At 36.5% G+C, this 27,664-nt stretch overlaps 2 protein-coding genes and 1 long non-coding RNA gene across 7 annotated transcripts; 2 read left to right on the top strand and 1 right to left on the bottom strand.

Annotated features, from left to right (window-relative positions):
- Positions 1-613: 613 nt before the first annotated feature.
- On the top strand, positions 614-6,750 carry LOC139778753 (uncharacterized). Of its 3 annotated transcripts, none has more exons than XM_071716840.1 (7): positions 614-1,150; positions 1,261-1,507; positions 1,572-1,685; positions 2,544-3,997; positions 4,466-4,624; positions 4,909-5,005; positions 5,193-5,398. In XM_071716840.1, the coding sequence occupies exons 1-7, from the start codon at positions 920-922 to the stop codon at positions 5,249-5,251; spliced, it is 2,361 nt and encodes a 786-aa protein (XP_071572941.1). In that variant the 5' UTR covers positions 614-919; the 3' UTR covers positions 5,252-5,398. The 3 variants fall into 3 exon arrangements, 1 of the variants encoding a protein (XP_071572941.1); XR_011719654.1 differs by lacking the exon at positions 4,909-5,005 and adding an exon at positions 5,969-6,750 and having other exon boundaries at positions 684-1,150; positions 5,193-5,902; XR_011719655.1 differs by lacking the exons at positions 4,466-4,624; positions 4,909-5,005 and adding an exon at positions 5,969-6,750 and having other exon boundaries at positions 684-1,150; positions 5,193-5,902.
- LOC139778754 (uncharacterized) lies at positions 6,663-11,626 on the bottom strand. Of its 3 annotated transcripts, none has more exons than XR_011719656.1 (3): positions 10,425-11,626; positions 9,185-10,314; positions 6,663-7,191 (listed from the first exon to the last, which is right to left on the bottom strand). It is a non-coding gene; the product is annotated as an uncharacterized lncRNA (long non-coding RNA). The 3 variants fall into 3 exon arrangements; XR_011719657.1 differs by lacking the exon at positions 6,663-7,191 and having other exon boundaries at positions 8,600-9,334; positions 9,459-10,314; positions 10,425-11,623; XR_011719658.1 differs by lacking the exon at positions 6,663-7,191 and having other exon boundaries at positions 9,734-10,066; positions 10,125-10,314; positions 10,425-11,612.
- Positions 11,627-16,558: 4,932 nt separating this feature from the next.
- LOC139778760 (uncharacterized) lies at positions 16,559-17,874 on the top strand. Its single transcript, XM_071716846.1, has 2 exons — positions 16,559-17,147; positions 17,273-17,874. Exons 1-2 carry the CDS (start codon positions 16,701-16,703, stop codon positions 17,726-17,728), a joined length of 903 nt encoding a protein of 300 aa, XP_071572947.1. The 5' UTR covers positions 16,559-16,700; the 3' UTR covers positions 17,729-17,874.
- Positions 17,875-27,664: the final 9,790 nt, after the last annotated feature.

Below are 27,664 nucleotides of genomic sequence, written 5' to 3'. Positions count from 1 at the left end.
CTACATGTCAACCTAACCTCTCTGTGTATAGAGGTTAGATTGACATGTGGACTGTGCGTGTGTCTTGCGTTTTGCGAACTGCGGTCTATGTAGACCGGGCTTTACAGCACTGCGTCCTGTGGGCCAGAGCCATATGGCTTCTGCACACAGGACGCGGAAACGCTTGCCGCACGGCAAGAAGCGACGCGGTAGCCAATCAACTTTTGGTTCTTACGGAAAAACAACATGTTGATTGGCTACCGCGTCGCTTCTTGCCGCGCGGCAAGCGTTTCCGCGTCCTGTGTGCAGAAGCCAATATGCAATTTTGTGTGCGATGGCCTTTAAAAGGCCGATATTCATAGTCGGATCTTATATTTAAGATCGTCTTAAGTACGATCTTATACGGCTCTGTGATTGGTTCATAACATCTTAAGATTGTACTTAAAACGATCTTAAATATAAGATCCGACTATGAATACCGGCCTAAAGATCTATCCAGACAAAGAGCCTCGTTACACCGGACCGTTTGATACGCGTACCAAGTACTATATTCGTATCAAATCCGTATCAAATCTCGGGTTATCCCGGTGTAAACCGAAATTTGATACAAATTTGATACGGATACAGTACTTGGTACGCGTATCAAACGGTCGGTGTAAACTAGGCCAAACTTGCATAGCGCATAAACATAAGCATAAGAAAATTGATTGATTCATAAAGGCCATCGCACACAAAATTGCATAGGCTGCATCACGGTCTTACATACAGGTCTCTCAACTCGATAGAATTTCAGTGGTGGGGGTGACTCCGATATCGAAGTCATTTCTTGTGGTGTCGCTGCTATCGAGGGATGTCGATTTGACACGCGATTTGAAATACGTAACCTGTGTTGTCATTTATCATTGCGTTAAATAGTGCACGCGTTCTAAAATTTGACGTGATGACAAAACCGTGCATTGTACCGAAATGCAAAACAGGCTTTAAAAGCCTGAAAATAAAACGGTCGGTGTTTAAAGTGCCAACACATAGTGAACGGCTCAAAAAATGGCAAGCCGCGATTCCTAGCAAAAAACTGACGTCTTCGCATTATGTTTGTGAGGAACATTTTGAAGAGAAATACATTCTCAGAAAGTACGTCAAGCATGATGCGAACGGGAAAGTTATTGCAGAGGTAAGTTCCAGTCTCCTTAATTCATTTTAATTCATTTCAATTCATTTTTTGCAATTCATTGCTTACAAAACCGAATGCTGTACGCTTTTATTCTTGTTTTGCTGTTGAAGATTGCATATAAACATCCTCGTCTACACGAATCAGCCGTTCCAACCATATTCGAGAACAATGAGCAAACTTTCGAATCAATACAAGAGTCTGACATCGTCAATGCTTTAGGGAATCAAGTTGCAACGTCTCCAATACATAATTCGTGTAATGTTACTGTTGCGAATGAATCATCGATTTTGGAAGTCGAGGCAGTAACTGGATTTATTGATCTGCCAATTGATATTGATATTGATATTGCCGCTGAAGGTGTATATTGCATAGTACTTTATTTCAAATAAATTAACATTTATATATTGGACTTTTATTACAGAAGTAGCAACCGATCTTGCTACAAATATCGCAAATGGGCCAATTGCTGCAGAAACTCCAGTTCTGACGACTCATGGCACAACTTTTAACATTTCATCAGTCACTGTCACCGAAAGTAAGTTTTATGAATAAAAAAAAGAACTATATATACCTTAAAACATTTATTTAGTCAATACATAGCACATTTAGCACTATGTGAATTTTCCATGGCTATACTGCTATTAAAAGCTACGCATCTTAACATCCCATACAGCACAAAATATTTTTTAAATATTTTTTAAATATTTTTTAAATATTTTTTAAATATTTTTTAAATATTTTTTAGGAAGATTAAAATAATTCACAAAAATAATTTTTAAATGTTTTTATGTCCGCCAGATTATGTCAGAAAAATATTTTCGAAAATATTTTTAAAAAATTATAAATAAATATATTCAATAATATTTGTAAAATCTTTCAGAAATATTGCTTCAAAAAATAAAATATGTTTAATCCAATCAGCAATAATTGTTTCACGTTTGAAAGATTTTTTTAATATTTGAAAAATATACATCTTTACATCTTACTTAGATCAATAATAAAAAATATTTTTTAAATATTTTGGAACGAGATTATAAAACAATAAATATGTAGATTTAAATTAATATTTAAGAAAATATTGTCTGGGTAATAAAGAAGAACATTTTTATAAATATTTTTAAAACATTCTTAAAATATTCTTAAAAATGTTACCACAGAAGGTTTTTAAATCATTTTAAAATATTCGTAAAACAATTTTAAAATGTTTCTTGCAATATTTTTACAGAAATATTCAAAAATATTTTTTGAAAACATTTTGTGCTGTATGGGATGTATTAGAATACTTAAGAACTACAGAAGTTTATCTTATAGTTCCTTATGCCATCCTCGTCTTCATCGTCGCATTGTCCTTGCCAAAAATGTGCGACGTGATCGATTGTTTGTATTTTTGCAGATGAATCAAGTGCACATCTCGACATCAGCGGAGGCTCTTCTACTACGCTACCTACGCCGTGGATTGTTGGTCAGTTAACCACACAACCAGATCAGGGCCTGGTATTTTGGTATTCAATAACGACGAAAAAACAAAATATCAACACTCCGGTAATCCAAAAATATGTAACCCTCGACGAGCAAAAAAACCTACGTTATTACGTATATGGAAACCTCGTTAATGCTGATGCAACGAATCTCGTGCAAAAATTGGACAACGTGGCAATGCTCCCAAGTATTTTGATCAACTTCCAATTCATGAGGCTGTGTTGTGGCATAGGCGAAGTTAATGTCAATTTTATGCAAGCAGAGGATGCATTCAAAAATTATATTGATCAGTGGCATCACCGAGAATGTTCTTTGCTGTGTACAAGAAGAAGATGCGATTCTTGTTGTAAGTTGAGAAACAAGGTCCTGCAAAAGGAAAGAAGATCAAAAAATCCGCATTATAAAAATCGAATCTGTGGCTTGTCAAACCCAGTTGACGAATATAAATTACAAGCGATTCGGAAAAAAATGTTTCGCGAGAGACGTGAGAAAAACCGAGCAAAATATCGACTTTCGACATTGAAGGAGTTACTGAAAGCCAAAGAACTCGAAATTGCTGCGATGGGAGATTCTACGCTGGAGAAAAGATGCTCAGAGTTGTCCGTCCCAATGGCTCAAAAAATAGCCATGAAAGAAATCATTGCAGCCGCATCGAAGAAAGATCCGAAAGGTAGACGTTATACCGAAGATTGGCTCATGTTATGCATGTTAATGAACATACGGTCACCTGGGTACTATGAGTTTTTGCGAAAGAATAACGTTATGCCACTACCGTGTACACGAACAATTCGAGGTTACTTCTCTCTGATCAATACGAAATGTGGATTTGACAAAGATTTTGGCCAACTTCTCACAAAACACTTTGACACCAAAACACCAATGCAACGTCACGGGGTACTTTTGCTAGATGAGATTAATCTCAGAAAGTCTATTGCCGTCTGTTCGAAAAATCTTACTTACGTTGGATTGACGGACTTTGGCGATGATGGACCACAATCTTTGGATATAAATGAACAAGCAACTCATGGTCTCGTCATTATGTTCCAACCGCTCGCGGATAAATATACCCAACCTATAGCTGTATTCGCATCAAAAAATCCCGTGAAGGGCGACGAGCTCGCTAAATTGGTGGTGAAGGCAATTGCTTATTTAGAGAAATGTGGAGCCAAAATTCACGGAGTCATTTCGGATGGTGCTCATACAAACAGAAAAATGTGGTCTCTTCTGGATGTTAGAGGTTCACTTCACGAAACAAAAACGTGGTTTACTCATCCCCTTGACAATGAACGTAAAGTATTCGTCTTTTCTGACGTGCCACATGTGTTCAAAAATATCCGGAATCGCTTGTACAATAAACGTCGTTTGAGGGTAAGTCGTATGGACATAAAATCTTTAATATATTTAATGAATATATGAGGCATTCCACGAATTTTCAGAAAGGTCAAAACTCTAACCATTTTTCTGAGTGCTGTAACTTCGAAATTAAGAATTAAATAAATGAATAATTTCTTTCATGTCACGTAATATCTGGTTTGGAGCCTTTATGAATAGGATTGTATTATTATATACTAGCTGGTGTCCCGGGCTTCGCCCGGGAGTCGTTTTTCTTAAAACGACTTCATTTATGTTTGATTATCGTTATTAGCTAGTTATAAAATTTCGTAATCGAAAAATTATATATTTTATAGTACTCCCCGGAAAATTCTACCCCTACTTCATATACAATTCTTTAAGTCTTTAATTCTTTGATATTATACAGACAGACAGACGTCCGGTACTTATAATAATAAATATATGTGTTAATACTAACAGATCTCACAATAAAAAAAATTGCAGATAAATTCAGAGGAAAAGTACATTGAATGGAGATTCTTCGAGATTTTATTTGACCTCGATACCAAGCATGTCGGAAATGCCAGAGCATGTCCGAGGCTATCTAAGAGACACATTCAATTAGATAACACTTCTAAAATGCGTGTTCGTCTGGCAACCCAGGTATCTATAGGAGAAAGGGGGGGTAGCCTCGGCCATTACTGAAATTCAAGTATACCGCGTACCTATGGCCATTGTTTAAACATTCTAATATGCCCTTCTGTATATCTCGACATATGCATTCCATTTACATGTTCGATTTGCTGTACAAATCATTAATCTAATATTTTTTGTTTGTAAATATCACATCCAGTTCTGTCCTCGTTGTTTCAATGTCACGATCCGAGCACGCAACGTACGTTATCTTTATCCGATCCAATTTAATGTTATTCTTTTTTATATCATAGATCTTCAGTAATTCTGTCGCGCAAGGGTTAGCTTTCTACTTATCTCAAAAATGTGAAGCACTTACTGATTGCGAGGAAACAATTAAATTTTGTAAACGTATGAATGATACATTTGATGCCTTTAGATTTACTTTAAAAGTAAATCTGTAAAGAGTAATAAATACTGCAGTAATAAATTATGTATACTTGCCAGTAAACCTTATTAGTTTATTTAATTTATAAATTAAAAAACAAAATAAAGATAAAATTAAAAAAATAATAATAAAATGTCGGTAATTGTTTAGGAAGACGAAATTCAGCAGTATTCCTGCGGAGTGTGTGGTGCCAAAAATCTTATCCCTGATGAAGAAAATGAGATAGATCACGAATGCTTAAATGGTCTTTCAGTATCTGTTGATACAAATTTTGTTATGCGTCCACGGATAGGTATACTCGAGTACTCGCAACCCGTCGCGTCGCGTAAAAGAGTCACGGTCGGTCTCGCTCCGCGTATACTTGGCGCGAGACACTACCGTGTCTCTTGATATATGTATAATAATAATATTTAAGGGGGTAGACAACCGGCCTTGACAAGCGAAAAAATAGATTTTTTTAAGTTAAATATTTAAGAAATAAACAATTCTAAGTATTTGAAACTTTGGCACATATAATTCTATATTCTTTTATAATTATTAAAAAAAAATTATTAATATTAATAATAACTGGAGAGTTATAATTTAATTTACATGTCAGTTTGCGATGTATTTCTTTTCTTTTCAGATATGTTGTTTCTGGAGACCGTATGGTTTCATTGTCTTACCAATTTCGAATGGGAAAATCTACTGTTTCCAATATAATTTTCGAAACATGCACAGCATTATGGAATAAATTACGAGCATCTGTTTTAGAATTGCCAACAATTGAAGATTGGAAAGGAATTGGAAGAGGATTTGAATCTCAGTGGAATTTTCCTAATTGTATAGGTGCAATCGATGGAAAACACATTCCCATACAGGTAAAAGTTTCGTGACTTAAAAAAAAAAATATATATATATATATCTTGTTCTATTTTCTTTTGTAGGCTCCCGCGGGTGCTGGTTCTGAATATTATAATTACAAAGGATTTCATAGTATAGTGTTATTGGCTATATGTGATTATCGTTACGCATTTACGATGTTGGATATTGGAGCTACTGGGCGCCAGAGCGACGGTGGTATTTTCTCACGATCGAAAATGAGAAAATATTTTGAAGAAGACAGAAGATGACACCTTATCCTGATAATAACAAATTGTCACTTGATCAAAGAATTTTCAACTACCGTTTATCGAGAGCTCGAAGAATTATTGAAAATACATTTGGGATTCTTACTGCAAAATGGAGAATACTTCGAAGAACAATAGACGCAAATGTAGAAACAATTGAAGCTATTGTAAAAGCAACGATATGTCTCCATAATTATTTAATAAAAAAGGAAGAGTCGACATATTTTTGCAAGTCAATGGTAGATAGAGAAACAAGAAATGGAGATGTAATTCCAGGTATTTGGCGAAATGATACATCTGAAAATAATTTATTTCAAAATTTGAATCAACCAAATCAAGCTGTATTAAGTCGAGAAGCTTTACAAGTACGAAGAAACTTCACAGAGTTTTTCGCCAATGAAGGAGCAGTACCTTGGCAATTTCACCAAATTTATCGATAATAATGCAATTGACTAGAAAAAAAAAACACTTAAAAAACCTAAATTAAAGAAAATAGATTTTTTCACACACATTTTTTTATTTTTAAAGAAACAATTTTTATTTGTTAGAAATTTGTAATAACATGTTGTTGGAAATAAAATAAAATAAATAAACATGTATTGAAATATAATAAACTGCGTACACACTGCGTGTCAATGATTCCTTTCCTGAGATAATGGGGGAACATATAGAAATTCTAGTAATAGACTAATAGAAATAACCATAATAGCGTCTCTAGATTAATTTCTGTGTTCCCCCCTTACCTCGAAAAAGGAATCATTGACGCGCAGACCGCGCAGTATAGGGGAGACCGGGGCCTAACCGTCAGTTTTTTTTCGGTGCCGATTTTTAACAAGAAAATAAATAATTTTAGTTAAATGTGGTATACCACTGTAAAGAGTGAACCTTTAGCTACAAAATTTATGTAGGAAATTTTTATCTACGTCGCTTTGTTTAACCGGTATAGAGCAAAAACGACAACGGTGGAAAAATTGAAATCTCAAAAATGCCGGGGTTTAACCGTCACACTGCATTTTCAATACATATACGTACATCTAATCCTGAAAAATGATAGGATACATCTTAATAATTGTTTTTTAAGAGAAAAATATAAAAATTTATTTAAAATTTTTATGCGAAACGTTATTAAAAAATAGGGTAATTATACAGTTTAGGGGCCTCACCTCAAATCTCGATGAAATTATGCTCAATCGACGCGTTTTTGTACGAAACGAAAGAATCTGGCAGAAAAAAGTGTCGCTCTGCCCCGCGACGCGAGATATTAAACGTTAAAGTTGACAGGAATCAGGTTATGATTCCTGTCATACCGACGCCATGTAGCAACACTGAACATGCCCTGCGGCCACATACGCATGCTCAGTGGCCGCACGCGCATGCTCAGTGGCCGCACGCGCATGCAAAACTGCGCCAATTTTAAATATGATGACTATTGACTGGTCAATCGTGCGGAATAACCAAGCGTCTTGATTCAAGCAGTTAGGTATCACGCTGGGAGTTTGTTTAGTTTTATTATGCGGGGGAAGGGGTTCCGCCGCAGGCTACTTCTATGTAAAAATCACAACTTCTATAAAGCAGGGCATATACACACGTGTGTGTGCCCTGCTTTAACGAAAATCACAACTTCTATAAAGCAGGGCATACACACGTGTGTGTGTGTGTGTGTGTGTGTGTGTGTGTGTGTGTGTGTGTGTGTGCCCAGTACATGCGTGGGCGGGGAAATTTTGCTCCCCTGCACCCCCCTCCCCATGCATGTACTTTATAATTTCGCTTTACAACTTAGCATGTACTTTAAGTTGTAAAGCGAGTTCCACGCTTTTAACCACGGGGGGGGGTGCGGGGGGGAGGGGCCGAAGGCCCCCCCTCGCACCGCCTCGTCTGTGTGTGTGTGTGTGTCCACGCGAAACGAGGTGCCACATGGGTTCATGACGCGCTTTACAACTTAAAGTACATGCTAAGTTGTAAAGCGAAATTATAAAGTACATGCATGGAAAGGGGGGTGCAGGGGAGCAAAATCCCTTCGCCCACGCATGTACTTAAACGAGCTTGTAAAGCGCGTCATGAACCCATGTGGCACCTCGTTTCGCGTGGACACACACACACACACACACACACACACACACACACACAGACGAGGCGGTGCGAGGGGGGGGGCCTTCGGCCCCCCCCGCACCCCCCCGTGGTTGAAAGCGTGGAACTCGCTTTACAACTTAAAGTACATGCTAAGTTGTAAAGCGAAATTATAAAGTACATGCATGGGGAGGGGGGTGCAGGGGAGCAAAATTTTCCCGCCCACGCATGTACTGGGCACACACACACACACACACACACACACACACACACACACACACACACACACACGTGTGTATGCCCTGCTTTATAGAAGTTGTGATTTTCGTTAAAGCAGGGCACACACACGTGTGTATATGCCCTGCTTTATAGAAGTTGTGATTTTTACATAGAAGTAGCCTGCGGCGGAACCCCTTCCCCCGCATAATAAAACTAAACAAAACTTCCAGCGTGAAACCTAACTGCTTGAATGAAGACGCTTGATTATTTGTGTACTGTTTATACACGTTCCCCCGCATAATAAAACTAAACAAACTCCCAGCGTGATACCTAACTGCTTGAATTAAGACGCTTGATTATTCCGCATGATTGACCAGTCATCATATTTAAAATTGGCGCAGTTTTGCATGCGCGTGCGGCCACTGAGCATGCGTATGTGGCCGCAGGGCATGTTCAGTGTTGCTACATGGCGTCGGTATGACAGGAATCATAACCTGATTCCTGTCAACTTTAACGTTTAATATCTCGCGTCGCGGGGCAGAGCGACACTTTTTTCTGCCAGATTCTTTCGTTTCGTACAAAAACGCGTCGATTGAGCATAATTTCATCGAGATTTGAGGTGAGGCCCCTAAACTGTATAATTACCGGGTCTTCTTTCCCCGCTAATTTTTCCAAGCCCGTTCCCTTGGCAGTGGTTTCGCTAGATAGTAGATAGGGACAGTGGGAATCTCGTTAATACGAGGGTACCTCTTTCCGCAGAAGTTACTCGCCCGACTTGTCTCACTCCTCGACGTCCGATGACTCTATTCGGTGTCTGAACGGTTGTAATTCCCGTCTCATCCATATTCCATATGCAGTGAGCCTGGAAATGCCTTGGAAATGCACCCGGACTGCTTACTGACGGATTAACCCCAAACACAAGTTTCAGGTTTGATTGCCCACGAAATATTAGACATCAACGATAATGAAAAAACTACACTGGATTCGTGTTCAGCATGCATTACTCTTTATAATCACGTACCTCGAGATTTGGAGAGCAAATATTATTGCAGATATTACAAAATTTCCACGCGCAGAAAATGTAACTTTCACCTTCCGAAAACACGTTTGCCCTCGTAAAAATCATAACACGGCAGGTAACCTGCCGAAACTCCGTTGGTCACATGGGTACCATAAGCAGCGTTTACAATGTTAATAGCGAGTTCGCACAATATACAGATTCCGAGATATTTGATTTGACGGTTCAACCCCGGCGACGGTTAGGCCCCGGTCTCCCCTACATAATTCTTCTTAATATTTCTGTGCGATTATTTTTTTGCTTTATGTACAGTTTCGTGGATACTGAAGAGCACATTGTCGAGATCAGCATCGGGTATACTCAGCATCAAGGACTCCATTAATTGTAGAAAATCTCGAATTTTCTTTTCTTTTAAAGTCAATTTTGACTGCGCAGTGTTTTGTGGTAAAGGAGCGGGCAATGGAGGTGGAATTATTGGTGGTGCCTTTGCCAATTCGGTTAAAGCTGACGCTATTTTCTCGATGCCATTATTGTTTTTGTTGGTTCTTCCTCTTCTAATTTTTTCATTAGTTCTATTTTCTTCATCTTCCTCAGGGAAATTATCAATAGTCCTGAAATAGATAATAATCTATAAGATAAAGATTATTTTTTACAGATTTGAATTACTACTTTTGTTTAGTTTGTATTTCTTGAAGAAATGTCAGATTCTCGAAATATGGCCACGATTCGGAAGCAGCGGCAGCAGATCCAGTTGTTTTTGGACGAGAAGCTACTTTTCTCCAAAAATAATCGACCAAACTTTTCCATTTGGATTGAGCCACAATTGGATTAAAGAAAGAAGAGATATCGGGAAATGTATCTAAAATATTTAAAATTATTAAAGAATTAAGGCGAGTTTGTATATTGTGAGAGCACATTTCAGTTTAGTTTAGAAAATTGTTTAGTTTCTAATAAATTTTTAGGTCTTACCTTTCAAGTCTTCCACGATAAAATCCCACGCAATGCTTATTTTAAATTTTGACCTTTCTTTCATAGGAATGCAGTAATTCCATATAATTTCATTATTTTTTACTAATTGAATCAGGTGTGCGATACTTTCAGACGTCCAGGCATTGTCTACTTCTCCTGTTTAAAATTTTTTTTACATCTAGATTTTTCTAAAACCGAAAATTTTTTTTGTTTCGTTGAATTGCCACAATGCTCATTTACTTTATTAATGCACTCATTAATATCTTCTGCCATCTTTTCGCGTTCTCCATTGCCATCAGAAACAAGGTAGCCTGTTTCTGGATCAACTTTTTTAAAAAAACATAATTATAAAATTAAGACGGTTTTGCCCATGGATTTTGGTCCTTCTAAATTAATGTAATTTTGGTGCTTATATTATAAGCATCTTATTTAAACAATTTAATTTACTGCAAAAAATATTACTTTAACCAGGGTGAGACAATATTTTTTGCAATAAATTTAATTATTTAAATAAAATGTTTATTAAAATTACATCAATTTAGACGGACCAAAATCCATGGTCGAAACATCTTGGCGATTAATCTGACCAAAATCAATGGTCGTATTGTCATGACGATTATATTATAGTCAGTTGGGTCGATTAACAAGTCTTAACTGTTATTTTGATTAATTATAATTGCTGGCGAAGTAAATGTTACTTGCTCGATAATTATAAAAAACAGAGTTTTAAAAAAATATACCAAATTCTTTAAGCGGGTAGGCAATCTTGACAAGCAAAGAATTTATCTTTTTTCTTTTAAATTAAATATTTAAGAAATAAAAAAACTATGAATATTTGAAATTTTGGCACATGATTCGCTATATTCTTTTATGATTTATTTAAAAAAAGAATCATTAAAAAATATTAATAATAACGGGAGTTATTGCGGTAATGAAGGGAAGCAGTTCAGCAGCTGGTGGTGGACATGAAATCTCGAAAACAACTCCAACGATTTCTTTTAAAAGTTTTTTATAAGTTGTTGAAAACAATATCTAATAAGATATGTCGGAAACAGAATTTCGAAAAAAATTCTTTAAAAATATTTTTTAGTTGCAAAGAAGTATAAAATTGCATTTTCAATTTTATTAGAGAAAATGCAATTTTACACTTTTTTGCAAATAAAATATTTTCTTTTAACAATTTTTTTCGAAATTCTGTTTCCGACACATCCTTAGATATTGTTTTCAATAACTTATAAAAAATTTTTGAAAGAAATCGTTGGAGCCGTTTTTTCGAAATTTCATGTCCACTACCAGCTACTGAACTGCTTCTCTTCATTACCAATAACTCTCCAGTTATTATTAATATTAATAATTTTTTTTAAATAATTATAAAAGAATATAGAATTATATGTGCCAAAGTTTCAAATACTTAGAATTGTTTATTTCTTAAATATTTAACTTAAAAAAAATTATTTTTTCGCTTGTCAAGGCCGGTTGTCTACCCCCTTAAATATTATTATTATACATATATCAAGAGACACGGTAGTGTCTCGCGCCAAGTATACGCGGAGCGAGACCGACCGTGACTCTTTTACGCGACGCGACGGGTTGCGAGTACTCGAGTATACCTATCCGTGGACGCATAACAAAATTTGTATCAACAGATACTGAAAGACCATTTAAGCATTCGTGATCTATCTCATTTTCTTCATCAGGGATAAGATTTTTGGCACCACACACTCCGCAGGAATACTGCTGAATTTCGTCTTCCTAAACAATTACCGACATTTTATTATTATTTTTTTAATTTTATTTTTATTTTGTTTTTTAATTTATAAATTAAATAAACTAATAAGGTTTACTGGCAAGTATACATAATTTATTACTGCAGTATTTATTACTCTTTACAGATTTACTTTTTTACTTACGCTTGTCCTTTCCATATTTTTTATATTTTTTTATATATTTTTTATATTCTATATTTTTTTATATTTTATATTTTATATTTTATATTTTTCAATACTTTTTTATTACTCTTATTATTTTATAACCTTTACTACAAAATTGCGTCTTATATGTCTATGGCTGCGGTCCACTTGATGCTACAAATGCTTCGAAGCATTCCTCTTCTCCTTTCTTTTAATAAAGAAAGAAGGAGAAGAAGAACGCTTCAAAGCATTTGTAGCGTCAAGTGGACCGCAGCTTATGTTATACGATAACGCCGATGACGGCGACCATGATTACATGATATCGGCGACCATGGTTACACGTTGTCGGCGATCATCTTACACGACGTAGGCGGCTACGATATACGATGTCGGCGACACCGATATATGATGTCGCCTACATCTCGACATGAGTGAAAACGCACCTTAATTCGGAACGCACCCTAGCACTAAAGGCCGTGGCACATAGAAAAACTTAAAGCTGATTTATAGAGGCCGTAACCGTTGATTTAAGCCATAATCTTTAAGAAATTGACCAATCACAGTCGATTGTTCTTCTCACATTCGACTGTGATTGGTCAATTTCTTAAAGATTACGGCTTAAATCAACGGTCACGTTCTCTAGGTCAACGGTTAGGCCTAAGCAGTAAAACTGAAGCAGTAAGCAAATCAGCCAATCACAGTCAATAACTTAAAGCACGGCCCTAATGCTAAAACTCCATAGACGCGGCAACGCCGTGCGGCAGAGTGCGTTGACCAATCAACAAATTTTGATTTTGCCGCAGATTAACGCAGGCGACTTGCGGCAGCCTTCTGATTGGTCAACGCACTCTGCCGCACGGCGTTGCCGCGTGTATGGAGTCTTAGCATAAGCGGTAGCGAATCCATACCGTTGATTTCCTTATATACTGCTTAAGTTTTACTGCTTAAGTTTTTCTATGTGCCACGGCCTTAACACATAATGCATAAGGATAAGAAAATTGATTGGTCTATTTCCTTATGCATATGTATATGGACCAATCAATTTTCTTATACTTGCATTATGTGACTGTTGTTACACGGCGCCGTTAATCGGGTTTAATAACATCGGTAGTACTTAGACTAGCCAATCACACTCATTCTTTAGAAGAAGGGAATAGCTGTGATTTGCCAGCCTAAGAACTACCGATGTTATTAAACCCGATTAAGGGCGGCGTGTAACAGCGGTCTGTGTTATGCGTAACACCTAACCTTAACCTAACCTATTGTAGACCGGGACTAACCGTTGATTTAAACCGTAAGCTCTAAGAAATTGGCCAATCACAGTCGATTATTCTTCTCAGATTCGACTGTAATGCGGGGTCTACAATGCGAGTCGCAAAGTCGTGAGTCGCAAGAATTGACCAATCAATCGAATTTGAGGAGAATAATCGACTGTAATTGGTCAATTCTTGCGACTCACGACTTTGCGACTCCCATTGTAGACCCCGCATAATTCCCGGTCTACAATAGGTGTTTTAAGCCCTAAGCCCTAAGAAATTGACCAATCACAGTCAATTATTCTCCTCAAATTCAACTGTGATTGAACAATTTCTTAATGCTTAGGGCTACAATGGGTGACGTAACTGTCGTAAGTCGTGAGTCGTAAGAAATTGACCAATCACAATCGAATTTGAGGAGAATAATCAACTAATGATTGGTCAATTTCTTACGATTCACGACTTACGACAGTTACGACATCCATTGTAGACCGGCCCTTAAGAAATTGTTCAATCACAGGCCGGTATTCATAATCAGATCTTATTTCAAGACCGTCTTAAGTAATATCTTAAGATGCTAATACGGCTCTGTAATTGGTTAATGGCCTAGTTTACATCGATCACTTGATACGCGTATTAAATAGTAAATAACTAGTAAATTAGTTTGATTATTGGCTGATCAGTTCAAATATACTATTTGATACGCGTATCAAGAGATCGGTGTAAACTAGGCCAATGACATCTTAAGATTGTACTTAAGATGGTCTTAAATATAAGAACCGACTATACCGGCCACAGTTGAATTTGAGGAGAATAATTGACTGTGATTGGTCAATTTCTTAGGGCTTAAGGCTTAAAACACCTATTGTAGATGGGAACTAATTGGTCAATTTCTTAGGGCTTATGGCTTAAATCAACAACGGTTAAGGCCATTGCACGTAACAAAGTTTTAGGCTGCGGTCACATGGACTGATATTTTCCGCGTAAGGGTGCTGTCACATGGCAGTCAGAAATTCGGAAAACGGAATCTCGGAAAAGTCCGAAATTTTTGTGACTGGGCTCCCCATGGACTGATATTTCCGGAATAAGTAAAAATTGAAAAAATTATTTTTATTGTTTTAGAAGAAAAAAGATACTTACCGTAGTAGTAGAGTCTATTAAAAAATAAAGCTTTGACGTATTTTTTATTATACTCTAAAATTATATAGAAATTTCTTTAATTTAAAAATATGTTAAGGTTAGAATGCCATTTAGTTTTCTGTAAAAGTCGTTCCATGGGGAGCCCGGCCCTTGAAAAATCGCACCGATCGAGCTGACTCTGATTGGTTGACCCCCTCTCCGTTACTTTTCCGAGATTCCGTTTTCCGAATTTCTGACTGCCATGTGACAGCACCCTAACGCGTATCGCGTAACCAATCAGAGACATTCCGCGTTTTCTGTTACGCGGAATTGAATGTCCTTAGTTCACATGGGCCATTTTTTTCCGCGTAAAGGCCTGGACACACGAATCGACGGAAGACGTAAGACGTAAATCGTAAGGAAATCCACCAATCAGAGTCAACTATTCCCCTCTTCAAGAGGGATAAAGAGGGGAATAGTCGACTCTGATTGGTGGATTTCCTTACGATTTACGTCTTACGTCTTCCGACGATTCGTGTGTGAAGGCCTTAACGCGTATCGCGTAACCAATAAATTACGACGTTTGACATTTCTGTTGGAACATTCTAAAAGAATCAACGATATGATTGGTTACGCGATACGCGTTACGCGGAAAAAATGGCTCATGTGAACTAAGGACATTTAATTCCGCGTAACAGAAAACGCGGAATGTTTCTGATTGGTTACGCGATACGCGTTAAAGTGAAATTTCATGGGCAGTGAAAAGCAGCAGCAGATCGTACTGATTGGCTACAAAATAGGGAAGTTCTCGAGTTTTTAGAACTCCTCTATTTTATAGCCAATCAGTACGATCTGCTGCTGCTTTTCACTGCCCATGAAATTTCACCTTTACGCGGAAAATATCAGTCCATGTGACCGCAGCCGTAAGGTGCGGTTACATGGACTGATATTTTCCGCGTAACGCGTATCGCGTAATCAATCAGAAGCGCGAATATGCGTAACCGAAAATGCGAAACGCTTCTAATTGGTTACGCGGTTACGCGTTACGCGGAAAATACATGCCATGTGAGGGTGCAAACTCATGCAGCGGAACGGCGTACGCAGAAAATCGCGGAACGATAGCCTTTACCAATCACAAGCGTTCCACTGTTTTCGTTGCGCAGATTCACGGTCCCGAGGTACTCATGAAGCGTATCGAGAGCAGCGCGGATTGCATGCGACCAATCATGAGTCTCCATTTGAAATTTGTTCAAACTTTATTTTAATATTTTAAGCATTAAGTTAAATATTTTTAACAGGAAACCCATTAAATGTAACATTTATGAACATAATAATAATAAAACTGAGAAGTTGAGTCGCCAGCAAAATTTAATAATACAATTTTTTAATAATAAAATTGCCAGTTTGGTCGAACAAAACTCCTGTGCTAATAATAATAATTATTATTTGTAAATAGAATGGTTAAAAAGTAATTATTGGGACATACTAGTCGTTACGCTTTGCTCATTCCGCTCCATGGGTACCTCGGGCGATGATTTCGCGTAACGGATATTGCAAAATGTGGCACCGCTAACCTAACCGATACTGTTAATAGGTTACGGTATGGTAAAGTACGGATGTGAACAGGAAATTATTAATCGTCTTGTTCATGTTGATTCTCGTTCGATTCAATTCTCTTCATTCATGACACATATGCACATGTACATATGTATACACGGATGACGGAATTGCGCATTCCGCGAAGAAGAGGTTAAAACTGTCCGCTAAAAAACCGCGGAAAGTCGATGAAAATCACGGAACGCTTGTGATTGGTCAAGGCTCTCGTTCCGCGATTTTCTGCGTACGCCGTTCCGCTGCATGAGTTTGCACCCTGACGTGGTTTGGCGTAAGTTACGCGTACGCTGGCGTACGAATCTTACGCCGCATGTGAAGGCAGCCTGAGAGTCTTGTTTCTCTCTGGTATATAATATATTTCAATGTTTGGTCCGTGAATGGCAGGTGCATTACGCGTCGTGAGATTGATACGCGTTCGTTTTTCGGGAAAAATGAAGAGATCGCCGTTGAACAATGCTACGCACAGTGGCCGGCCGTATGGCGCGAAGCACACGCCGTACAATTGGAAGTCGCATGAGAACGCGAACAGTAGAGGTTACCAGACCGCGGAGGGTAACAGTTACCAGCGTTTCCCTGTAAGTGGTGCAGGGTCGCAGCCTTGCGACGATAATTTCATCCCTCTGAACGTCAGCACGCCGATGACGCGGCACGAAAAGTATAATGCTGCTAGTCAGTATAGCCCTACCGGTGAATGCAGCAGTCCAGGTAGTGGATGGTATAACAATTATAGGGGTAACTATCATGCCACGCCAAGATCAAACTGTAATAACCAGTACCCCGCCTACAAGCATTTCCCTAAGCATTTCCACAGGCAAAAAAGAAAGGTAAGTGCTTGGCAGACTGAGAGATTGTGTCGAACAATGGAGATTCTTCTACATTGTGTAAAAGTATTTTATGATCGGTATTATTAATAGTACAAGTTACTTGATCTTGTTTGACATCTTTTTAGAGTTACAGAGGAGCGCATAGGCCAGTGAATGTATCGGCGTATGTAGACATAGATTCTTTTCTGGAAGACCCCTGGGAAGATCTAGTCAAAAAATTAAATGAGTTCAAAGACACGAGTAAAAGTGAAAGGCCTGAGAATGAATCCCCATTTAATTCAAAACTAGCCGATAGCGATTTGACAGAAAGATCTGGAAGCAAATTATCGAAGGAGACAAACTTGGATGATTTGCAGTGCAGTCAAGAATGTTCTGTAGACACGAGTTTTGAGACGCAGAATACAGATCTTAGTCAGATATCGAAAGTCAACAGCTTGGTAGAGTCAGAGGTAGGTGATGTCTGCTCCAGTCAAGATTTGCCAAATAAAAGCACATGCAGCAACAAGATTTGTGGAGTCGTGCAGGAGAAGAACGTTTATTTGAATGTGTCCGTGTTAGATACTGACCAGAAAGATATATAACAATAATGAAGAGCAAAGTGTGTTATAAAAGAAAATGCATTAAAATACATGAAAGTACATATGACTGTTGTACATATGGTCCTGTATTCTTGTATATAGATATTGTATATAAGTATAGCATCGTGGAATTAAATGTATTAAAAATTTTTACAGATATTCTTTTTTTGGAAGTATGTTAATAGTGTGATTATAGTATACGTGAGATACATTATCATATCAGCTTGCAGATTATATTTCCATAATTTGGCTGTGAAAAATATGTAGAATTTATATTAATAATTATACAATGTGTGCAATTTTGTTGTACATATTAAGTCAGGTAAAAGGTAAACCTTAATTAATTAACACCAATTTCTCATTAGCAAATTAAATCATTGTTTAGGAGGCTCAAGTTATAAAACCGTACATGAAATTTGGAATCTTATACAAAAATGTGAGTTTATATTTTAGATTTTCATTTTTAAGCTGAGTATTCAAAAGCTACTTGAAATATCAAGTTTGATATTCAAGCATACTTGGGATCAGTATCTTTTTAGAATACATAAATACACATTGTTTATATTTTTTCTACTATTTAGTGAGCTTATGCAGAAATTCAATCGTGATTTTATTAATTTTTAAGTCCCCTAAAATTGCAAATTTTTAAGCAAATTTGATTAAATTTACATTAAATTTAGGGAATTTGGGAAAAAAGGATTAGATCTACCGAGATATGACCATATCTGGTTTATCAGATCTGATTAGATATAATTTGATCTGCCGAGATATAATTATTTACCGAATGTATCCAGATCTGCTTAGATATAATTAAAAATCATGAAGGGATGTAAAATGCTATAGGTAAAACCATAAATACACTGCTAAAAAAAATTAGGGGATCACTTTTTGTCAGTAAATTTTTGCCCATTTTTAAACTGTAATTACTCAGTGAATAATTAACGTAAAAAAAAGTTTAAAGAAAGGTTTTACAGGGCAAACTCTCTACTATAAGGTGCTTTTGTTCAATTTTCACTCAGGTTAATACTCAAAGGCGTAGTCAGCTTTGAATAAGGACGTATTTGAGATATTCGAAATGTTGAAATTTGCAGTCTTCCACCGCCTAACAAAAAAATTGGTGAACATAATCATTAATACCATCTCAAAGTACGGACTTTGACCTTTCAAATGAAAAAAAAAAAAGAACTTTATCCTACGCCGATTATTTAGCGAGGTATCGCAATTTAAAGTAACTCCTATTTTTTATTTACGATTTTAGCATGATACTGCCGGCATTTGCGTAACCTGATGTGCACCACGGGCATGTTGCTTAGTAAAATTTTGCACATGTATGTGTATATGGAGTGTACATGTGTATGTGTATCATGTAGAGGTTTCTTTTAGTAAGGAGTGTTGTTGTCATCTCTTCGCCGTATTATAGTATATACCTCGCGCAATCTTGATCTCATATTGATGCATTCTTTTTACATTAAATTGAGAAATTTTATTCCAAATTTGATGCAGTACCTTTTCAATCTAATGTAAAAAAATGCATCAATATGAGATCAAGATTGCGCGAGCTAATACGGCGAAGAGATGACAACACTTCTTACTAAAAAAAAATCTCTACATGTACACACATATACTCCATATACACATACATACATAATGCACAAAATTTTACTGAGCAACATGCCCGTGGTGTACATCAGGTTATGTAAATGCCGGCGGTATCATGCTAAAATCGTAAAAAAAGGAGTTACTTTAAATTGCGATACTTCGCTAAATAATCGGCGTAGGACAAAGTTTTTGGTAATTGTGTACATGGAGGGGGTTACCTTGGATGACCTTGATATTTTAATATGTTGTCAACAAGGTTGGGTAGTGTCTAGTTAAAAAGATAAAAGTTAAGTTAAAAAGTTAAAAAGTTAAATATTTTTTAACTTAACTTAGTTACATTTTAGACTTTTAACTTTTAACTTAATTTAGTTACATTTTATCGGTAACTATTAACTTTTAATTTAACTTTCTTGAAGTAAACCATGCCATAAATAAAGGCGTCGCGAGATGCCTGCCTACAACTCTACATTTATAGTATAGGACCTTGATTCTCGAACTCAACTGTGAATTTGTTTACATACGAAACGGCCCAATACTGCGCCAGTACTGGTTGTTGCAGTTCGGGTACTGGCGTAGTACTGGCAACACTACTGGCGCGGTACTGGCGCCAGTACCGGATGATAACTTGGGCCCAATACTGGCAGACAGTACTGGCCCAGCCGTTGTCTACTGGTACTGCCCCAGTACAGGATTTATGATCGGTTTAGTACTGCGCCAATACTGGTTGCCAAGTGCCAGATTTCTGATACAATGCTACGTGCCAGTATCGAGCCAGTATCGAGCCGACACTGATTTCCGATATTCACCCGACATAAAAAAAATTATTTATTTTGAAATTGTATTATTATTTTTTAACTAAATTTGTTTCTTAAGATGCAGTCTATGATTATAAATATTTTCTCGTATTTGAAAAACACACTTACCTTGGTGGAATTCGAACTCGGGACTTCGGGACCTCTGGATCGTGAGCCAACTGCCTTACATGGTAGACTACTTCTTAATTTGATGTAAGTGTTATATACAATCTACATATGTCATAACCAGCGCAAATATATAATTTTTCAAAAATTATCTTAAGAAACAAATTCAGTTTAAAAAGAGTAATAAAATTTTGAATTGGATATATGATATAATATTTCTTAATGTCGGGTGAATGTCAGAAACCAGTGCCGGCTTATTACGAAATTTTGTGTTCGTAAATATATTTATAAAGTTAAAACATCCTTATCAAATCCTTACAAGGGCCTCATTACACAAAAATAAGAAAAACCTTTCTTATGGCATCCTTAATAAATAATGATCGGGACCTCATCCGGTTAGCCCTAATAAATAAGTATTTATGAAGTTAAAATATCCTTATCAAATCTTTACAAGGGTCTTACTAGACAAAAATAAGGAAACCTTTTTATGGCATCCCTAATAACTAATGATCGGCGCCTTATGTTATGTAAGGCCATCCCTAACAAATTTTTACACGGGTGGCTGATAGAACCTTGGCCGGCAATTGACTGCCGTAGCATCGGCCAAGCGTTGGTCTTCATTGTAATGCCAGATTATTCTATATAGGTAGGCAGTCAGTTATTTGCCAGTGATGGCCCAGTACTGTCTGACAGAATGTTGGGCGACGTACGGCTGCCAACCATCGGCCAAGTGTTGGTCTTTGTTGTAATCCCGGATTATTCTATATAGGTAGGCAGTCAGTTATTTGCCAGTGATGGCCCAGTACTGTCTGACAGAATGTTGGGCGACGTACGGCTGCCAACCATCGGCCAAGTGTTGGTCTTCGTTGTAATGCCGGATTATTCTATATAGGTAGGCAGCCAGTTATTTGCCAGTGATGGCCCAGTACTGTCTGACAGAATGTTGGGCGACGTACGGCTGCCAACCATCGGCCAAGTGTTGGTCTTCGTTGTAATGCCGGATTATTCTATATAGGTAGGCAGCCAGTTATTTGCCAGTGATGGCCCAGCACTGGCTGATAGAACCTTGGCCGACAATTGACTGCCGTAGTATTGGCCAAGCGTTGGTTTCATTGTAACATCTGGCAACTCCTATATGGGGGGCCATATTCCGTGTAGTGTGATTGGTTGTATGCTTCTAGAAGAATTGACCAATCACAAAGCTCAGAATGCCCCATTTCGTATACGCTAGTCGCAGCACTATTACTTATCTGCGTGAACGCACTAAACGCAGTATAGTCGATCTGGCCACTGGCTTCCACCTCTTTACAACAAACGCTATATTTAATAACACGCTGGACCAGAACCGAAACGAAAACGTGATTATAATTGATCATATCATTTAACATATCGACTGATACATTTGCGACGGAAAAAGATTTCCCTCAGGCACTCAAACGTGCTTTTATACAATATAATACCTCGATACCATCTTCAGCTCATGTTGAACGGTTGTTCAGTGCAGGAGGACTTGTTTTCTCCTGCACTGAACAACCGTTCAACAATGAGCTGAAGATGGTATCGAGGTATTATATTGTATAAAAGCACGTTTGAGTGCCTGAGGGAAATCTTTTTCCGTCGCAAATGTATCAGTCGATATGTTGAATGATATGATCAATTATAATCACGTTTTCGTTTCGGTTCTGGTCCAGCGTGGCGACAAAAAAATTTAACTTTTAACTTTTTAATTACTAATTATTATTAACTTAACTTTTAATTCAATTAATTTCATTATGGATTAACTTGTATCTTAACTAAGTTAAATTTTCAAGACTGTTAACTTTAACTTAACTTAGTTAAAAAAAAAAGTTAACTTACCCAACCTTGGTTGTCAAGGTCACCCTCCTGAGTGACCTTCAGAAGGTTTCAGCCCGCGCTCGTTGTTTATTCAGAAGTTATTAACAAAAAAAATTTGAGAAATGTAGCAGTTATTTTGAGTATTAAAAGGCATAAGTGACTAATATATATGTCGAAATAGTACATGCATGAACAAAGAAAAGTTATTTAAAGCAGCAAATCGTTGTTTTCGGCTCCTCCATTCACGAGTCCACGTGTTTTCTGCGAAATTATTGTATCAGTTGTCACATGGGTTCGTGGCGTGCTTTACGAGCTCGTTTATATATAGGGTCCGTTCCGAGTTGCGCATGAAACGCATAGACTGCATTACTGTTGCGTAGCGCTTCGAAATCGTTCCGTTTTGTCAATGCGCATGAAACGCTTTAGTAATTCGGAACGGTTGTCTGCCCGCTCTGCGTACTAATGCGAATTGAAAAGGGATCGACGCCGTTCTAATCAATGTTTATAATTAATTTTTAATTAATTATTTAATTGTAGACCATGAAATTAGCCGACATATATTATAAAATTAAAAAATTTGAACATTACTTCCTCACAATTTTCAAGTATGCAAATTATAAATTTGCACGTTGCTTAATCAACATTTTATTTCGCTCATAAAGCTTTCTCTTATGAGAAAGCCTATTTTTTAATGTATAATTATTAGTAGATATTTATTAATTTGGCTTCCTCACAGAGGAAGCTTTATGAGCGAAATAAAATGTCGATTAAGCAACGTGCAAATTTATAATTTGCATACTTGAAAATTGTGAGGAAGTAATGTTCAAATTTATAATTTGTACACTTAAAAATTATGAGAAAGCAATGTGCAAGTTTCTACTTGCCCACTTAAAAACTATGAGGAAGCAATGTGCAAGTTTCTACTTGCACACTTAAAAACTATGAGAAAGCAATGTGCAAGTTTCTACTTGCACACTTTTTTATTGTGATAAGCCTTATTGCGACTAATATTTGTTATACTATTACAAAAATCAATTAAATAATTAATGTTTTTATTAAAATAATCCCTACTAATTGCGGATATTTCTTAATTTTTCCATTTTGTTTTATTTTTTATTTATACATTAGTTTTTTATTTCTACTTTAAAATAATTTTTTAAATATATAAAAAGTGATTTTATTACTAATTAGTGGCACAAATGGAGTTTTACAATCGACACAATGTTAAATCGATGTTGACTTGAGTAGTTCAGGCTACATGGTCCATATATGGACTTGAGAATATAAGACTGAAGAATATAACAGATTTAGAATTGAATAAATTGCGACTGGTTTGGCGCAATTTTTCTAATTTTATTATATTTTCAAGTCTTCTACCCGTATTTCATATATAATTCTTTAAGATTTGGTTGATTAGTTCTTGAGGCATTCTGTCTTTTTATTAAGAACGTTCAATGAATTTATTCAATCGCAATCTGTAAACAAAACACTGTTGCTGCTAAGGTGACGACAAGCGTCTTGAACATTCAAAGGAGTATGAATGTGTTAAGAATTGATGAAATTTGACAAGTATTAGATGAAGTTGTAGTTATTCTTTAATTAAATAAAGATTAAATACTATTCTTTTTAAATTTAACATATCTTTGAGATGCTGTGATGTAATTGTGTCCGAAATTATTTTTCTAATACCAAAATTAGTGGCTGCTATAATTTTGGTACTATAAGTACGGATCATGCCCCGATCATGGCTTAATTGTCTAGATCATGCCCCGATCTTGGCTTAATTGTCTGGTTCGTCCCCCGATCTTGACTTAATTGTCTGGATCGTCCCCCGATCTTGATTCAAATCATGCCCCGATCTTGGCTTAATTGTCTGGATCATGCCCAAATCTTGGCTTAATTGTCTGGATTATGCCCCGATCTTGGCTTAATTGTCTGGATTGTCCCTCGATCTTGGTTTAATTGTCCGGATCATGCCCCGATCTTGGCATAATTGTCTAGATCATGCCCCGATCTTGGCTTAATTGTCTGAATCATGCCCCGATCTTGACTTAATTGCTTGAATCATACCGATTTTAGATCATGATCCGATCTAGACAATTAAGCCAAGAATATAATAAAACTATAAATAGCCCGATATTGCTACACATTTCTAAAAAAATTATGGACCTTTGATCGCGTATAAAAATGGATCTAATCAATCAAATCTTAAAGAATTATATATGAAATAGGGGTTAAAAAACTGAAAAATATAATAGAATTAGAAATAGATCGATATCTCAAATATTGAGAAAGCTACAGCGTAAATCCCCTTGAAATCTATACCGGTCGACGGATTTTAATAAAATTAGAGGAGAACATACTTTCTATGATACTCTATTTGTGTGCAAAATTTTAACCCGGTATCTAAAAAATTGTAAAAGTAGATGCGTGTACAAAAAAATAGATGTGGAATCGATTGTATTTTGTTTGTAGATTATTGTAGTGCATTCATTTTCGATTGTTTTAGTCCATAATTATATTTTAATTAAATATTTAAAGTGTCAGTCGCGCGTCGGCTAACATCATATGATACATCAACATATTATAAAATAAAAAAGCTCGTTTGTAGTTAATTATATTTTGTTTGTAGAGTTTTGTAGTAAAATTAAAAAGTTTTGTAGTCTCTTTAAATTGTTTATAATTAATAAATACATTTGTCGAACTGTGTAGCTATCCGACAATCAATTAACGATAGCTATGGCCCTCTGCTACATAGTTCAACAAATGTATTTATTAATTATAAACAATTTAAAGAGACTACAAAACTCTACAAACAAAATACAATTAACTACAAACGAACTTCTTTTATTTTATAATATGTTGATGTATCATATGATGTTAACCGACGACTGACACTTTAAATATTTAATTAAAAATTAATTATGAACTAACAAACGATAATAAATGCACTACAATAATCTACAAACAAAATACAATCGATTTCACACCTAATTTAAAAAAAGTGTCAGTCGGCTAATATCATTACAAATTTCTGCCTCTTGTCAGAGGTCAATACGGTCCGTTGTTCGTTCCGAATTACGCAAGAAGCGCATAGACCGCATAAACGCATCAGACGCATCAACTGCCTCAAGTCGAAATAGAAGCAGTCAATGCGCTGGGAGGAGTGCTAAGAATTCAGTACGGTTAGTACAATCTAGGGAATTCTCTGCGCTACCACAGCGCTTCCAATGCGCGCATTGATTAAATCGGAACGACTTTCTATGCAATCTACGCGCTTCATGCGTAACTCGGAACGGACCCATAGTGTGCCTTCAAAGTACATGCGTGGGCATCTGTATTACCGACCAAATTCTATATCTGTCCTTGTATAGACAATGATAATAGACAAGGATAGACAAGGTTATAGGTTATATTGCATTCATTACAATAAATCTTTTTTTGTAGGCTTTTATTCTTAGTTCCAATTGCACGATATTGTTCTTACATGTTGTCTCTAGGTCATGCCGGTCTAATTTTGTGAATATTTATTGTGAAATTTTTGTACAAAGCAAATATTGTCGTATACCAAAAATTAACAAAAAATATTATTTTTTTTTGTTTTCGATATAAATTTGACCACCATGACCTAGATTTTGATGCGTACTTTAATTCTATACAAGAATTTTGCATTTCTATAAAGCCAATTCAAAGATTTTCTCTAAGAAAAAAACCGGTATTACAGACGGCTTTAGGATCCCCTTAAAATTTTCATTCACTGCTTTAAAAGACTTTCCTTTGTTCATACATGTACTATTTCCACATATATATTAGTCATTATGTCTTTTAATACTCAAAATAACTGCTACATTTCTCAAAATTTTTTTGTTAATAACTTCTGAATAAACAACTAGCGCGGGCTAAAATCTTCTGAAGGTCACTCAGGAGGGTGATCTTATTGACAACATACTAAAATATCAAGGTCATCCAAGGTGACCCCCTCCATGTACACAATTACCAAGTTTTTTTTTATTTGAAAGGGCAAAGTTCGTACTTTGAGAGGGTATTAATGATTATGTTCGCCAATTTTTTTGTTAGGCGGTGAAAGACTGCAAATTTCAACATTTTGAATATCTCAAATACGCCTTTGAGTATTAACCTGAGTGAAAATTGAACAAAAGTACCTTATAGTAGAGAGTTTGCCCTGTAAAACCTTTTTTAAAACTTTTTTTACGTTAATTATTCGCTGAGTAATTACAGTTTAAAAGTGGGCAAAAATTTACTGACAAAAAGTGATCCCCTAATTTTTTTGAGCAGTGTATTATGATTTAATTAAAAAATGTGCCACTTTATTACAAGCGTAGGACTCCGATACAACTGATATAAATTGTACCGTACGCGTGATTTAGACACATACCGTTCTTATACCACCGTTTGTCATATTTTAAATACGAGTAACGGATCTTATCAAATGCCATGTATCGGATGATCTGACATTTGCATATAGGGTGTAACAGAAAGGTCGGGACACTGGATTATCTCCGAAAGATGACGTTCGGAAGAAATGTTTTAGGGTGATAGACCGTATTACTGGCATATTAAGGATTCAGTAACATTTGATTTAATATATGGGACGATCCACGTCACTTTTACCCCCCATCTTTCCAAAATTGGTATGGACGGATTTTAATGACCAAGGGCGGAAAATGTTTGTCTTGAAAAGAGCTTTCGAAAGGCGTGTGGCATATATGCGCAATTCAACATGGCGTCATAGTTATGGCTGCTTAAAGGGATAAATTCAAAATTTCAGATCCAACATGGGCAGATAAAACGGTGAAAAGTAACTAAATTCGGGTGAAACTCAGTATTTGGGAAATTTTGGGGTCGCTGATTACGAATCTGAACGTAAAATTGTGAAATTCAAAATGGCGGATCCAATATTGCGGATGCAAATATGAGAAACGGACGAAAATTCCAGTAAATGATCTGAAAACTCTTACTGGAAGGTTTTTTGGGTCGCTGATCACGAATTTGTAGCTAATTTGTTAAAAAACAACAGACAAACCGTGTTAATTGAAATTCTACTCTTAGCGTTACCCAGAGATGACGGCGTGGACGTGGTAGAAATTCATCTCCTTTGGAGTGCTTTATTTTCGTGTGTTTCCCTGGCCTCTCACGCTTCGGGGTGCTTTATTTTTCGTGAGTTCACCTGTACTGTAGAATGTTCAGTGGTTGCTCACTAGCAGAGTACTGATAAGAGATTACAGTACATGAAATACTCTGTTAGTGAGCAACCACTGAACATTCTACAGTACAGGTGAACTCACGAAAATAAAGCACCCCGAAGCGTGAGAGGCCAGGGGAACTCACGAAAATAAAGCACCCCGAAGCGTGAGAGGCCAGGGGAACTCACGAAAATAAAGCACTCCAAAGGAGATGAATTTCTACCACGTCCACGCCGTCATCTCTGGGTAACGCTAAGAGTAGAATTTCAATTAACACGGTTTGTCTGTTGTTTTTTAACAAATTAGCTACAAATTCGTGATCAGCGACCCAAAAATCCTTCCAGTAAGAGTTTTTAGATCATTTACTAGAATTTTCGTCC

Source organism: Temnothorax nylanderi, unplaced genomic scaffold (assembly GCF_030848795.1).
Source record: "Temnothorax nylanderi isolate EJ_2023f unplaced genomic scaffold, tnyl_v1.0 TNYL_tig0194_pilon, whole genome shotgun sequence".
NCBI classification, from domain to species: Eukaryota; Metazoa; Arthropoda; class Insecta; order Hymenoptera; family Formicidae; genus Temnothorax; species Temnothorax nylanderi.
This window is presented reverse-complemented; position numbering and strand designations above follow the sequence as displayed.